The sequence below is a fragment of the Panonychus citri genome, unplaced genomic scaffold (assembly GCF_014898815.1).
Source record: "Panonychus citri isolate SS breed McGregor unplaced genomic scaffold, ASM1489881v1 Contig00139, whole genome shotgun sequence".
NCBI classification, from domain to species: domain Eukaryota; kingdom Metazoa; phylum Arthropoda; class Arachnida; order Trombidiformes; family Tetranychidae; genus Panonychus; species Panonychus citri.
Window position 1 is genome coordinate 1,418,915 of NW_026515544.1, and position 12,522 is coordinate 1,431,436.

General features: G+C 32.9%; 4 protein-coding genes and 1 pseudogene across 4 annotated transcripts; 2 read left to right on the forward strand and 3 right to left on the reverse strand.

The window, feature by feature from the left end:
• The first annotated feature begins 106 nt into the window (after positions 1–106).
• Positions 107–1,715, forward strand: LOC128394260 (uncharacterized). Its single transcript, XM_053354564.1, has 2 exons — positions 107–532; positions 629–1,715. Exons 1-2 carry the CDS (start codon positions 206–208, stop codon positions 1,496–1,498), a joined length of 1,197 nt encoding a protein of 398 aa, XP_053210539.1. The 5' UTR covers positions 107–205; the 3' UTR covers positions 1,499–1,715.
• A 1,409-nt stretch (positions 1,716–3,124) lies between these two features.
• On the forward strand, positions 3,125–4,981 carry LOC128393989 (ABC transporter G family member 23-like). Its single transcript, XM_053354226.1, has 2 exons — positions 3,125–3,908; positions 4,062–4,981. The coding sequence occupies exons 1-2, from the start codon at positions 3,125–3,127 to the stop codon at positions 4,979–4,981; spliced, it is 1,704 nt and encodes a 567-aa protein (XP_053210201.1).
• A 1,574-nt stretch (positions 4,982–6,555) lies between these two features.
• LOC128393992 (signal transducer and activator of transcription 5B-like) lies at positions 6,556–9,437 on the reverse strand (annotated as a pseudogene).
• Positions 9,438–9,752: 315 nt separating this feature from the next.
• LOC128394261 (splicing factor YJU2-like) lies at positions 9,753–11,323 on the reverse strand. The gene is made up of 2 exons (XM_053354566.1): positions 10,748–11,323; positions 9,753–10,653 (listed from the first exon to the last, which is right to left on the reverse strand). The coding sequence occupies exons 1-2, from the start codon at positions 10,769–10,771 to the stop codon at positions 9,895–9,897; spliced, it is 783 nt and encodes a 260-aa protein (XP_053210541.1). The 5' UTR covers positions 10,772–11,323; the 3' UTR covers positions 9,753–9,894.
• Positions 11,324–11,468: 145 nt separating this feature from the next.
• On the reverse strand, positions 11,469–12,270 carry LOC128394262 (uncharacterized). The gene is made up of 3 exons (XM_053354567.1): positions 12,112–12,270; positions 11,952–11,990; positions 11,469–11,879 (listed from the first exon to the last, which is right to left on the reverse strand). The coding sequence occupies exons 1-3, from the start codon at positions 12,160–12,162 to the stop codon at positions 11,529–11,531; spliced, it is 441 nt and encodes a 146-aa protein (XP_053210542.1). The 5' UTR covers positions 12,163–12,270; the 3' UTR covers positions 11,469–11,528.
• Positions 12,271–12,522: the final 252 nt, after the last annotated feature.

A 12,522-nucleotide genomic window follows, 5' to 3' on the forward strand; every position in this document is an offset into this window, starting at 1 on the left:
CCAACAAAAAAAAAAGAAATTAAATTGTTCTTTCAATAGAATTTGAATAATGCGCCTAAAAAGTTGAGAAAAAAATTCTAACACATGATTGATCCTCTTAATCTCAACTCTTTTGTTGTTATTGTTTCTTAATTTGATTAAAGTGACGTTTTTGTTTAATTCTATTGTTCCAATTAAATTGACAATAGATTTAGTTAGAAATTAAATGGATGATCAATTGCAATTACCTCAAAATGCTGAGAAAACGTTTAATTATTTCGGTAAATATTTGGGTCTATTGGTGTTTCCACCTTTCAAATATGTTCAAACTCTGGTTGTTCTTGGTGTTGAACCTTTACCTTTGTATTTAACTAGAACACCTTTGGGTCAACCTATGTTGGCTTTTCCATCAATTATATCAATTGCTCGTCATATTTCAAATGAATGTGGATTTTTTCATCTTTACACTGGTTTCCCTTTAATTGTAATCAACCGAATAATTCAAAGTCGTGTCCGTAAATTTCTTGCACCTTACAAATTTCTCGGAGATCAGGTAAACCATTATTAAAATAAATTGTATGATTTATTATTTGCAAAGAGATTATTAATAGTTAGAGTGATTCTTTTTATTCTATTTTCCTATATATAGAAAGAACCAGCAATATTTGGAACTTATTTCATGGAGAATGTTCATTTACCTCGAGCCGGTGAAGAAAACGTCGATGATGAAAGGGAAGATGAAGATGATGATGCTGATGATGAGTTGGAAGACGATGGTGCTTATGATGAATTAATGGATGAAGGAGGTGGAGATGATGATCCAGGTGAATTTGTAATACATCTAATGGATTCAAGTGAAGCGGGTACTAGTGTTGAAACATTAAGTTCCAATATGTCAGAAATTTCTTTCACAAGAAATGTTTCACCGTCAACTGAATTAACCAATTTCCTGTTAAATCTATCAAAGCATATTATTCAATCTTCCTGTATTCGAGTCATCTCACTTTCTCTCTCATATCCTTTTGAAGTATTATACATTCGAAGGTGTGCCCAATATGTTGGCAAAGAAATAGTCTATTCGTCCATTTTATCTGGTGTTCGTGATATTTATCGACATGAAGGTATCAAAGGTTTTTATTCTGGTTTCATTCCTCGAGTTCTCGCCGAAATGATTGGTATTGCTGCCACTCAAACACTTTTCTCGGTTCTCTTTAAACCCTGTGTGACCCGGTCAAATATCCGTTTCTTTTTTAATAATACAACTCGTAACGTTGCCCGATATTTGTTATATCCCCTTAAACTAATCTCTGTGATAATGGCCGTTAAACCTTGCGACAGATTAGCCGCATCTAAATTGGAGCCAAACTTTTTTTCATGGATTTCATGCTGGCGATATTTAAATTCAACCGGACAATTAAGGCGAGGCTATCAAGTAATTTGGAGATATCAAAGGCATCTTTCCGTTGAACAATTTCTCTCTAATTATCCTGATTTACCGTCGATTTCTCATCCAAATTAACTCTCTCCATCGTTCGATTATTATTATTATTATTATTATTATTATCTAAATTTATCATAATTTAAATCATAATTTTGAATGATTTCCACCAACAGTAATACTAATTAATATGATACTACGTTTATTACTTGTATCTCAACATTGAAAATTGGATAAATTGTTGATAAAACTCAGATGTGTCCACACACTCATCATATCAACAATCAACAATCAACAATCAACAAAGAAAAATCCATCTGATTTGTTAATTCTAATCATTAACCTTTTTTTTATGTGTGTATATTATATTCATTTATTTTCTTATATAATATAATATATACATTCACTCACTACCAAAACTGACCGTTGAAGACTCAAAGTGACCCACCAGAAATACAGGTTGAATAACAATTTAATCAACTCAACAATGAAAAAGCAAAACCTAATTGTAAAACTGTTAACTAATAATTTATATCCAATTTGTTTAACTTATTATTATTAATTTGATTAACTGATATTGTCCACTTCTAAATTGTAAACCTGATCAATTTTCCGTGCCTTGATTATCTTCCTACTTGATCAACTAATTGTTACTGATATAATGTTAATAATACTTTTGATAGTATTTTAATTACAGTTAATCACTGACAGGGAACGAAAAGAAAATCAAGAAAAAAAAAGAAACGGAAACAAGTATAGAAAAAGAAATGAACAAAAACCGAGCGATGATGACGAAGAAGAGATTGGAAATTGATTGGAACGACCAAGAAGAAGAAGAAGGATAAAGTTAACAGAATTTGTGGTTACAATCAATTCGATATAAACTGGACGGATTTTTAAAGGAAAAGTGAAAGTGGTCGCAACGGGTTTTATACGAACAAGAAGAAAAAGAAGTGAACGAAAAAATGGCGAAAAAAAGTGCGAATAAGAGATTGAAGTTAAACCTTCGGGTTAAGTTAAAACCATTAACCTGAAAGAACGAATGTAAACTTTTCTTTCCTCATTTTCCACTTTTAGGCCATCAAGTTTTCTTCACCTTCGTCTCCCTCCAAATTTCCCTTTTCTCTCTCGATTTTCTCTTCTTCATCCCTCCTTCATCTCTCTCTCTCTTTCATGTAGACAGATTAAAATTAAATTCATTTTAATCACCCCAACTCTCCAACTAACTATTCGATTGCAATCAAATTTTCTTAATTTCGAGTCTTCTTTTTTTGTTTGCATTAACATTCTCGACGATTTTTACTTTTCCTGTTTTTCTATCATCATACTTTTATCATCTCTCTTTCTCTCTCTCTCCTTTTCGATTTCTCTTACCTTCGCTTCCTCTTCTTTGACCACTAACGGGGACAGTTTAACCTAATCAACGAATCAACATCATTGGACATTATCAAACAGTGACAATGCCAATTATCATTGGTCATTTTCTCATTTCTATGTAAAAGTTGATCCAAACAAACGAAACACAATAGAAGTTGAAATTTAACTTTATATGTTATGTGTCAACTCAATTAGTAAATTGTTGTTATTTAGCTTAGTTTTTTTTAAACTTTTCTTTTTTAGGTTAATTTTGTGATCAACTGTTTCAACGATACTAATAACCACTGGTGATCAATTGATCAAACAATTTATCTAATCATCTAACTAATCATGTCTCCAGCTGATTGTAAATCAATGATGTCAACCAAATCCGCTGTGATTACGGACAAATTAGTGTTAAGTTATGCCAAAGGAGAGAAATTGTTCCTTGCCCTTAACAATTTATCGATCAATATTCCCCAAGGTTGTGTTTATTGTTTAATTGGCCCCTCAGGGTGTGGTAAGACCACTTTCTTACGATGTTTAACCGGATTCCTTAAACCAGTGAAAGGGTCAATCAAATTGTTTGGTGTGACACCGGGAGATTCATCATTAGGTATTCCTGGTCCAAATTTGGGTTACATGCCTCAGGACATTTCACTTGACAGCGATTTTACCATAGGCGAATCAGCCACTTACTATGCGAGACTTTACCGTGTCCCCTTATCGGGTGTTCAAGCTCGATTAACAACCTTACTTAAAGCACTTAGCCTTCCACCCTCAACCCGATTGATTGGTAAACTATCGGGTGGACAGAAACGTCGAGTTTCCTTCATTTGTTCAATTATCCATGAGCCTAAATTGATCATTCTAGATGAACCTACAGTCGGTTGTGATCCTTTAGTACGTGAAAATATGTGGAAAATAATTTTCCAAATGACCACAACCAAATTAACCACCGTAATAATTACAACTCATTATATTGAGGAAGCTCGAAGAACCAATTTAATTGGTTTCATGAGAAAAGGTTCAATTCTTGCTCAAGAATCACCCGATGATATATTAGCTCGTTATGGTGTTTCAACTTTAGAGGAAACTTTTGCCATCCTTTGCCGCCAAGAGAGGCCACTTTCTGGTCAGGGTGTTCCTCACACCTCATCATCTTCAACCTCATCTCTTTCATCACCATCCTCATCATCAACAACACATTACCACCATCAAGATTATCATCTTCAAAATCAACAACAACACCAACAACAATCAGCACAATTTGCTATACAAAATGAAGATTCATCTTCCCCTGATCCTTCATCATCTAATTTCTTAACTAAATCAAATTTAATTATCCAATGGAGTTTATTTACTGCTGTTTTCTCTCGGGTTTTCTTACGATTCACCAAAATGCGCTGGTACATCATCGGTGCTTCCTTTATAATCGCTTACCTGGTTTACCTTTACGCAACCATTTACGGCACTACACCTAAGCACATGGCTGTGGGTCTATTCAATGAGGAAGATCCACCAAGAGCGAGTCAAATTGTCTTGGATAATATAAATTCTGAGGTAATTCAGATAATACCTTTTAACGATCTTGAATCGGCTTATGCTGCGGTTGAATCTAAATCGATTCATGGGTTTCTTCATTTTCCTCGATTCTATTCCTCATATGCTCCATTGAAATATCATTTTCGAGAACCCGTTGATCAAGAGTATCGTGATTTCATTGAAAATGCTCAAGTTCGGTATGTTGGTGACGCTTTCGAGAAAATTGTCTTCCAAATAATTGAACAATCTCTTACTCGAGGCTTACGAACCGCTGGACCATTGATGTTAGCCAATCTTTCACTTAATCCAATGATGGCAACTTGGCCAATCACCCAAGGAGATCCAATTTACGATCTTGCCGATCCCTCTGATCTAACAGGATCTCGAACATTTTTCATGCCTGTGGCCATATTTTACATCGCTCATGTTACTGGGTTTCTACTTTCAATTTACTCTCTTCTTCGTGATCGTAAGGACGCTGTTCTTGAACGTACCTATGCCGCCGGCGCTGGACCAACACACATCCTTTTAAGCCACATGATAACCAATACATTGATTCCCGTTCTAACTTCGGCACCTGTTTGGTACATTGCGCTCGAATATCTTAAGCTCCTTGTGAAGGTTCATTCGCTTTACTTTTGGTCTTCTATTTTCTCAATATAATCGCCGCTCTTCCCGTTTCATTTCTTTTCGCTGTTCTCAAGTTCGATCAAATGTTCATATTTATGTTGGCCGTTGCTTACTGTATGGTCGGACTGGCTACCTGCGGCATCCTTTGGCCTGAGGAAGGGCTACCCTACTTTATGAGGTCAATCAAATACTTTTTCCCGTATCCCGAAATAATCAAAGCCGCGATCAGGATCATGGTTAAAGGATGCGGATTAGAAGATGCAATTGTCACTAATTCACTAATCCATTCATTGGCTTTCACTGCGATTACATCAATTTTCGTGAGAATTGTTTTCTAAATTGTTGGTCTGCTAATCCACAATTAAGTTAATCCATGAAATGAATGGCAAGGAAATCGTCAAAAAACAACAACCAAAAGAAGGTTAATCGTCAATGTAATCAACAATTAACTCAAAGTGATTCGTATAATTAAGTTTACATGATTTTCTCAATGACAAATCAGCTCTTATCAAGATAATACAACCGATAAATCATTTCACAATTGATTCATTACCATCATCATCATCGTCATCATCATTGATTGTGTCAACAATTAACTATTCCTTATTAATGTAATTGTACATTTAAAGATTTTTTTTCATCATATTTTCAAATCTTCCTTTATTATTAGATTGGTAAATATCAATCAATTGTAATCATTTCGTTAATCATGTTTGTTTAAATCCTAATTCTGCAATTAATAAATGATTAGTATCACTTAATTGTTAGGAAAAAATAAATACCAATAACAATCATCATGACGATCAAGTAATAATATCAATTAGATTGTAAATAATTTTGATTAATTTGATTTGTTTTTTTCTCTTTCTCGTTGACAATTAAATTTAATTTTTTACTCAATCAAATAAACAGACAAAAAAATCAATACTTAGCAAAATAATTGAATTGATTGGTTCCTGTTTCTTTAATTGTGATAAATTGTCAACAATCAATTCAACTAATGATGAAACTTTTTCGGTACTTTGATTATATAATCAACCATAATTATATTAAAACTAAAGTGTCTATGTTATAATCAATTGATTGTAATGTTTAAATTGTTTGATTTGAAAACAAATCAAACAATTTAACACTCAAAGAGGTACAATTGGTGATCATCAATCAACAACAATGAAGGTTACAATTAGTTGATTGTGATCAATGAAAAGTTTTCAACTTTTAGTTGTTAACTAAACAAACAATCAAAATAACAATTTAATTCCTGATCAGGGTTATTGATAATAATGATCATGGTAACAATTTAACATTAATCAACATTATAATTAAACTTTTATCAACTTGTAACAATTAACTTTGCCAATTAGCAAACAAATAGTTTTTATACTAATGTAAATTGTTTCACTTAAATTACTGACTATTGATTAGCAATTATGAAAGGATTTAGATCACTTTATTAATCAACTAAATTTAATTTAATTCAATTCAACTTCCTTAAAGTTGTTATCAAATTAAAACTTCAAATTATTAATTGGAGTTGAAACTTTTTTAAACTGATTCTTGTTCACCTTGTTTTGATTAGTTAACTTTGTTTTCTAATTACTGACAATTAATAAATTCAATATACTGGTAATCATCATCAAATAATGATGAACAATTTAATTAACCACTAATCATGGTGACATTGATTTAGGAAAAAAACAACAAAAATTAAAAGGAAAAATGGAAAAGAGAAATTAAATTTTTTTTTTGATTTTCAAGTTTGATTGTTAATATTGCGAAAAATTTGCGAATCAAAATTAATCACATACAATTTAAATCAATTAAACTGAAGTTTGAAGCTTCTGGTTGCAGGGAAAAATCATCAATGTTAAAATCAATATCGTTCATTAGATTGTACAAATCAACGTCCTTAAAAATTTCCATTGATTGTGAACTGAAAAAAAGAAGAAAATTACTTTTTAATTAATCGGAAAATGAGCATAGAACTTAATTAATTTCCTTGTGAGTCGAACTTACTTCAACCGAAAATCATTTGATAAACTTCCAACCGAACTTGTATCTCCGTAAATTTCATTCATCGAAGGTGATTGAGTATTGATAACGGAATGAGGTGTATTTGGATATGAATCATTTCCACCTCCAGGGGCCCAACTGAAAGAAAATAATCAAAGAAAAAAGAATATAATAAGAGCAATTAATTAGTATTCCTAAGAGATGAGCTCAAAAATAACGCAAATCAATCAATTTCAATCGATGAATGCGCAAGAAAGTCACTGAAATTCACTTGAGCTCTTTACTTTTAGTTCAATGTTATAATTAAGTCTCGAAGATTTGATTAGAAGAATGAAAAATGATAACTAAGTGATAACTTACTCTGGAATATGAGTAACAAGAGCTTGTGGAATATAGCCTTCGGCGTCTGGTTCGACATCTTTCATGGGCTCATAGAATCGGCCGAAGACTTGATCTTTGGGAATCTCTGGGTACAAATATTTCAAGTGTTTTAAATCATGAATTCGATCAGCAAGTGATCGAATCTGTATATCCTTTTGACTGAATGGTTTTATCATGTAAACACATTTCTGATCTCCAGTTTTTGTTTCTGCTTTATAAGCGATTGTAATACATCCAAGTTCAGTTTCACTATAACGAAGCAAAAAAGTTCCATCCGGTTTATCCATCAGAACATCCTCTGTTTGTTTACGACTGATGAATCCATAGATGAGTCGATTATCGGGTCTCCAGAGATCTTTCAAATGTTCCCTGGTTAATTTAAGAATTGAATAAAACCATTCCCAAAAAGTGAAATTACGATCAGGAAGAGTTTCCTTTGCAAATTGTCCCCAACTCAGATAAATTGAATTGTATTCCTGTAGATTGAAATCTCTGAAAGCTGCAGCAAGGAAACTTAAACCTCTGGATTAAGGTTACAACCAACAGAGGCGAATAAAACCATTCCCAAAAAGTGAAATTACGATCAGGAAGAGTTTCCTTTACTTTTAGTTCAATGTTATAATTAAGTCTCGAAGATTTGATTAGAAGAATGAAAAATGATAACTAAGTGATAACTTACTCTGGAATATGAGTAACAAGAGCTTGTGGAATATAGCCTTCGGCGTCTGGTTCGACATCTTTCATGGGCTCATAGAATCGGCCGAAGACTTGATCTTTGGGTCTCTGGTACAAATATTTTCAAGTGTTTTAAATCATGAATTCGATCAGCAAGTGATCGAATCTGTATATCCTTTGACTGAATGGTTTTATCATGTAAACACATTCTGATCTCCAGTTTTTGTTTCTGCTTTATAAGCGATTGTAATACATCCAAGTTCAGTTTCACTATAACGAAGTAAAAAGTTCCATCCGGTTTATCCATCAGAACATCCTCTGTTTGTTTACGACTGATGAATCCATAGATGAGTCGATTATCGGGTCTCCAGAGATCTTTCAAATGTTCTCTGGTTAATTTAAGAATTGAATAAAACCATTCCCAAAAAGTGAAATTACGATCAGGAAGAGTTTCCTTTTAAATGTCCCAACTCAGATAAATTGAATTGTATTCCTGTAGATTGAAATCTCTGAAAGCTTTGGCAGCAAGGAAACTTAAATCCTCTGGATTAAGGTTACAACCAACAGAGGCGTTGAATTTTGTACTCAATACTTGGCCAACAGCGGCCCATTGAACCTTGTCGGGTACAACGAAAGGGATTCGAGACTAAGAGATGAGACAGAAAATAGAGTTAGAAGTGGAAAGAATAACAATCAAAATATCAACGAGAGGTCGAGGCAACTTACTGATGGTGCAAATGCGTTTTCCCATGTAACTGTAGCCCAAGCGTTAGTTTTCTGATTATCGTGAACAATTACGACTAAAGGTAAGGACAAAGTCTAAAGAAAATAATAGAAAAAAGTAAAACTATTAGGGAAACTAATTAGGGAACTATTAGTATTTTAAGACATTTGCTTACCTTAACATGGAAAACGAGTTCACCAGAAGCAAGATTGATAACTGATTGAAAAAGAATTGCAAATTTTTCATCTACTACTGATTCAGCTCCTTTTTTCTTAGTTCGAGTAATTTTCTTCAGAGTCATAGTACGAAAATTGGCAATAAATTGTTTGGTTCTATGAGTTTCTATGGGTGATTCTCGATTGAGTGCATTCAAATCACTGCATAAATTTTCCCATTGTTGCTGTAGTTTCATCAACGTATGTTCATCGTACAATCTGAAACAGTAAAAGAAACAGTAAATAAATCATTTCAAGAGTTTCAAAAGAATTGAATAGAACATGAAACTTACCTTGAACAAGAGTTTGTTGTTAATCTGTTCCTGTGGCTGAGTAAACCTCGATTTATCTCACCTAATCGAAGTTTCAGAAAATTGATATTCTCGAAATGAGCACTGATTTCTCCTCGTTGAAGTTGCAGAGCATCGGTATCATTCATCAATTTGAGAAGATGATTATGAATATCAGGAATCACGCTCATTTTGGTCACTGAAATCATCGGAGTAAATTGGTTTTACAGAGGAGAAGAATAATAGAACGAGAGAGAATCAAAGGTAAAAATATAAATTCGATATTAAAATCGTGAACAGAATCAAGTTGAAATGATATTCTAAACTCCACAAAAATTGAAAGAACACCCGATTTATATAGTGAACCAAAATCCATTTAAGAGCCAAACAGTTTATCAGATTAACGAAATCGTTCAGAGTTTTTCTCTTTTAGTCTATTCATTGGCTCACCACGAGTTGTTTAATCCTTTTCGAAGAAGACAATTTATTCCCTCAGGTGAAAAATATTTCACGGAAAAATTAAACTTTTTAATTGAGTCTGAATCGTATAGATACAATTGTAATTGATTAGGAATACAAATTGATCTGAAATTGATCAACTGTCTTATTCATTTAGTAACTTAAATAAGAATTAGATGAGAAAGTAGATCAGGTTGTCTTTTTACTCGAGGGTTGGTCAGTCTCTTTTACTTTGATTAGATTTGATAATTTTCGTTTCAATGATTGTTTTGGATTAGTTGGATTCCGTTTGAAGGATGTAGAAAATGCTGATGATAATGATGATGTCGTTGTAGTTGGTTGGGATGTTGATGCTTTCGCCGCCATTATGCTTTTGAAAGAAGCTTCATCTTCCTCTTTCTCTTTCTCCGCTTGTCTCTTGGCGGCTTCTTTTGCCTCTTCTCTTTTATCGGCTAAGATTTTCTCGAAATCAACCACCGTTTTTTTATCACTTGCGTCTTTCAATTCTTCCAATTCCTCCAATTCTTCCATCTCTCGACGGGAATTTTTAGTTCTCTCCTCGAGTAATTTGATTGGATTCAATTTTTGCTCTTCTTCCTTTTCTTTTGCTTCTTGGAGAGCTTGTTGTTCAGATAATCGAAGAGCCTGAAAATTTCGGGTGGCTCCGTGTTCCAATTCATAATCACAATTCTTGGGATCCGTTTTAAAGGTGATCTCTGCCATACAAACGGGACACTTGAAATAGAATCGAAAAATTTTCAATCCAATATACTCTTCGTTCTCGATGGTTTCCTTTCGAGCATTAAACTTTTTCGCTTTTGCGATATAATCACCGCAAGTGTTACATTGCATATTAAAGGGAACCATGATTCGAACAGTATATTGTCGGGTCTTCGGTTGACGGAGTCGAGGAACTTTACTAGGATCGAAATCAGGTGGATAATATTTCTGAAGAGAGAAAAAAATAAACAAAAAGAAAATGAATAAAAATGAAAACAGAAACGAGAAACGAGAAAAGAATCAGAATTAAAAATCTACTTACATTTAACACTTTTCTTTCCGACATTATGAATCCTGGTCCACTTAAATGAAAATATTCGGTTATTTAAAAAAGAAACAATTAAAGTAAAATTGATTAATCAATTTGTTGGAAATCAAAACAATCAAAATGTTTTGAGAAAATTTTTGTTTTGGTTTATCAGCTGTTGAAAACTCGGCGCATGCGCAAACACCTCATTCGTAAGTAAATTGCTGTTAATTGTGAACGATTGGAAATCGCTGATTATGATTAATTAACCAACTGAAGAATCTCAGTTTCGAGTAATTAATATTTACTTGATAGTTATTAGTGAGATAAGGCTGTGTAAATATTCATTCAGATGATTTAAAGATAATGAGAGAGAAAATTTTTCCAACTAAATAATCATAAAGATTTAGTGAGTTGTTGAGGGAGTTAATTGGTTTCCAGGAATTGATAAAATCTAATTTCTGAGGAAATTTATAAGAAAACTGTTTACATTATCAAGTATTATTTTCCTATCATCATCATCATCATCATTAGCTAAATTGTTTACAATCAGTATACGTTTACAATTCAACTGTGAACCACGAACCAAACAAAATGGATTGACTTTTGATCCGAGTGATTTAAATTGTTCAATTATCTTACAAATGAAAGATTCCAACGTTTAATCAAACTTAATTTAGTGATCAATGTGTATGTGTGAATGTGTGTTTTTAAATTAGTAATCAAATGACGATCATTTTAATTGGTTAATTAATTGTTTTGCTTTTTTATTTTCGACTAATTTCCGTTTTCAATGTTATGCTAATGATTGAGAGGAGGAAATGGAATCAGCGGAAGAGAATCCTGATTGTTGTGAATCTGATCCAAGCGATCGGGTACCAAGTGTTGATGGAACACCCTTAGTGGATATGAATCGTGAGGCTTGACTGTTCAGCGCTCGAAAGTTACGATTTATTTCATCAACAGCATCTTTAACATTTCGAACTGTAACCAAGTTTCGTCGAGTGTGATTTCGCCGGAGGGTTTCGTGGAGAGCGGTCACTTGTTTCTGCATATTCTCAATTTGTGCCATCAATTGGCTCATACTTTGTTCCCGACCCACCGACATTTGATTGGCACGTTCACTTAAAGCTCGAGCATCAATTTGCTACAATACGAAATAAAAACGGAGTTAAATTGTTACCTCAATTTAGATGAACAATTTAATTGATTATCTTACCGATCCATGGAGAGTTATAGTTTCTTTGCCTAAAGCAATCTAAGAAAGATCAATGAAAAGATATTGAAATTAATCAATAATTTTCCACAAGATATTTAGAGTACAACAATTTGTTAATTGTATTCATCTGATTCACTTAAATCCAATTGATAATACTTACAGTTGCACAGGTAAGTCCAATTAGAGTGATTAAGGTAATTTGTATCTTCATGTTTGGTAATGATTTAAGTTGATTTACTTGTGGATTAACAATTAAAATGATTGTTCAATTGTTTAACTACTTGTTGTAAAAGGACAAAAATGAATGTAATCAACAATCATGATTATTATTTATATAATTAGAATCATCCTCAAGTTAATCAACGTAATCAATGAGATCTTGTTTCAACAAATGAAACGATCAATCATCTATTCAGGTAAATCGAGCCTACTAATTTAAATTAACCAACTAATTAACCTTTAATTTGATCAAGCTGATTCATTTTCAGCCTACTCTTCCAATCACAATTAACTGTCAACGATGATCTATTTTAATTATCTAATCGGCCCTGGCAATCAAAGTGCTAATGGA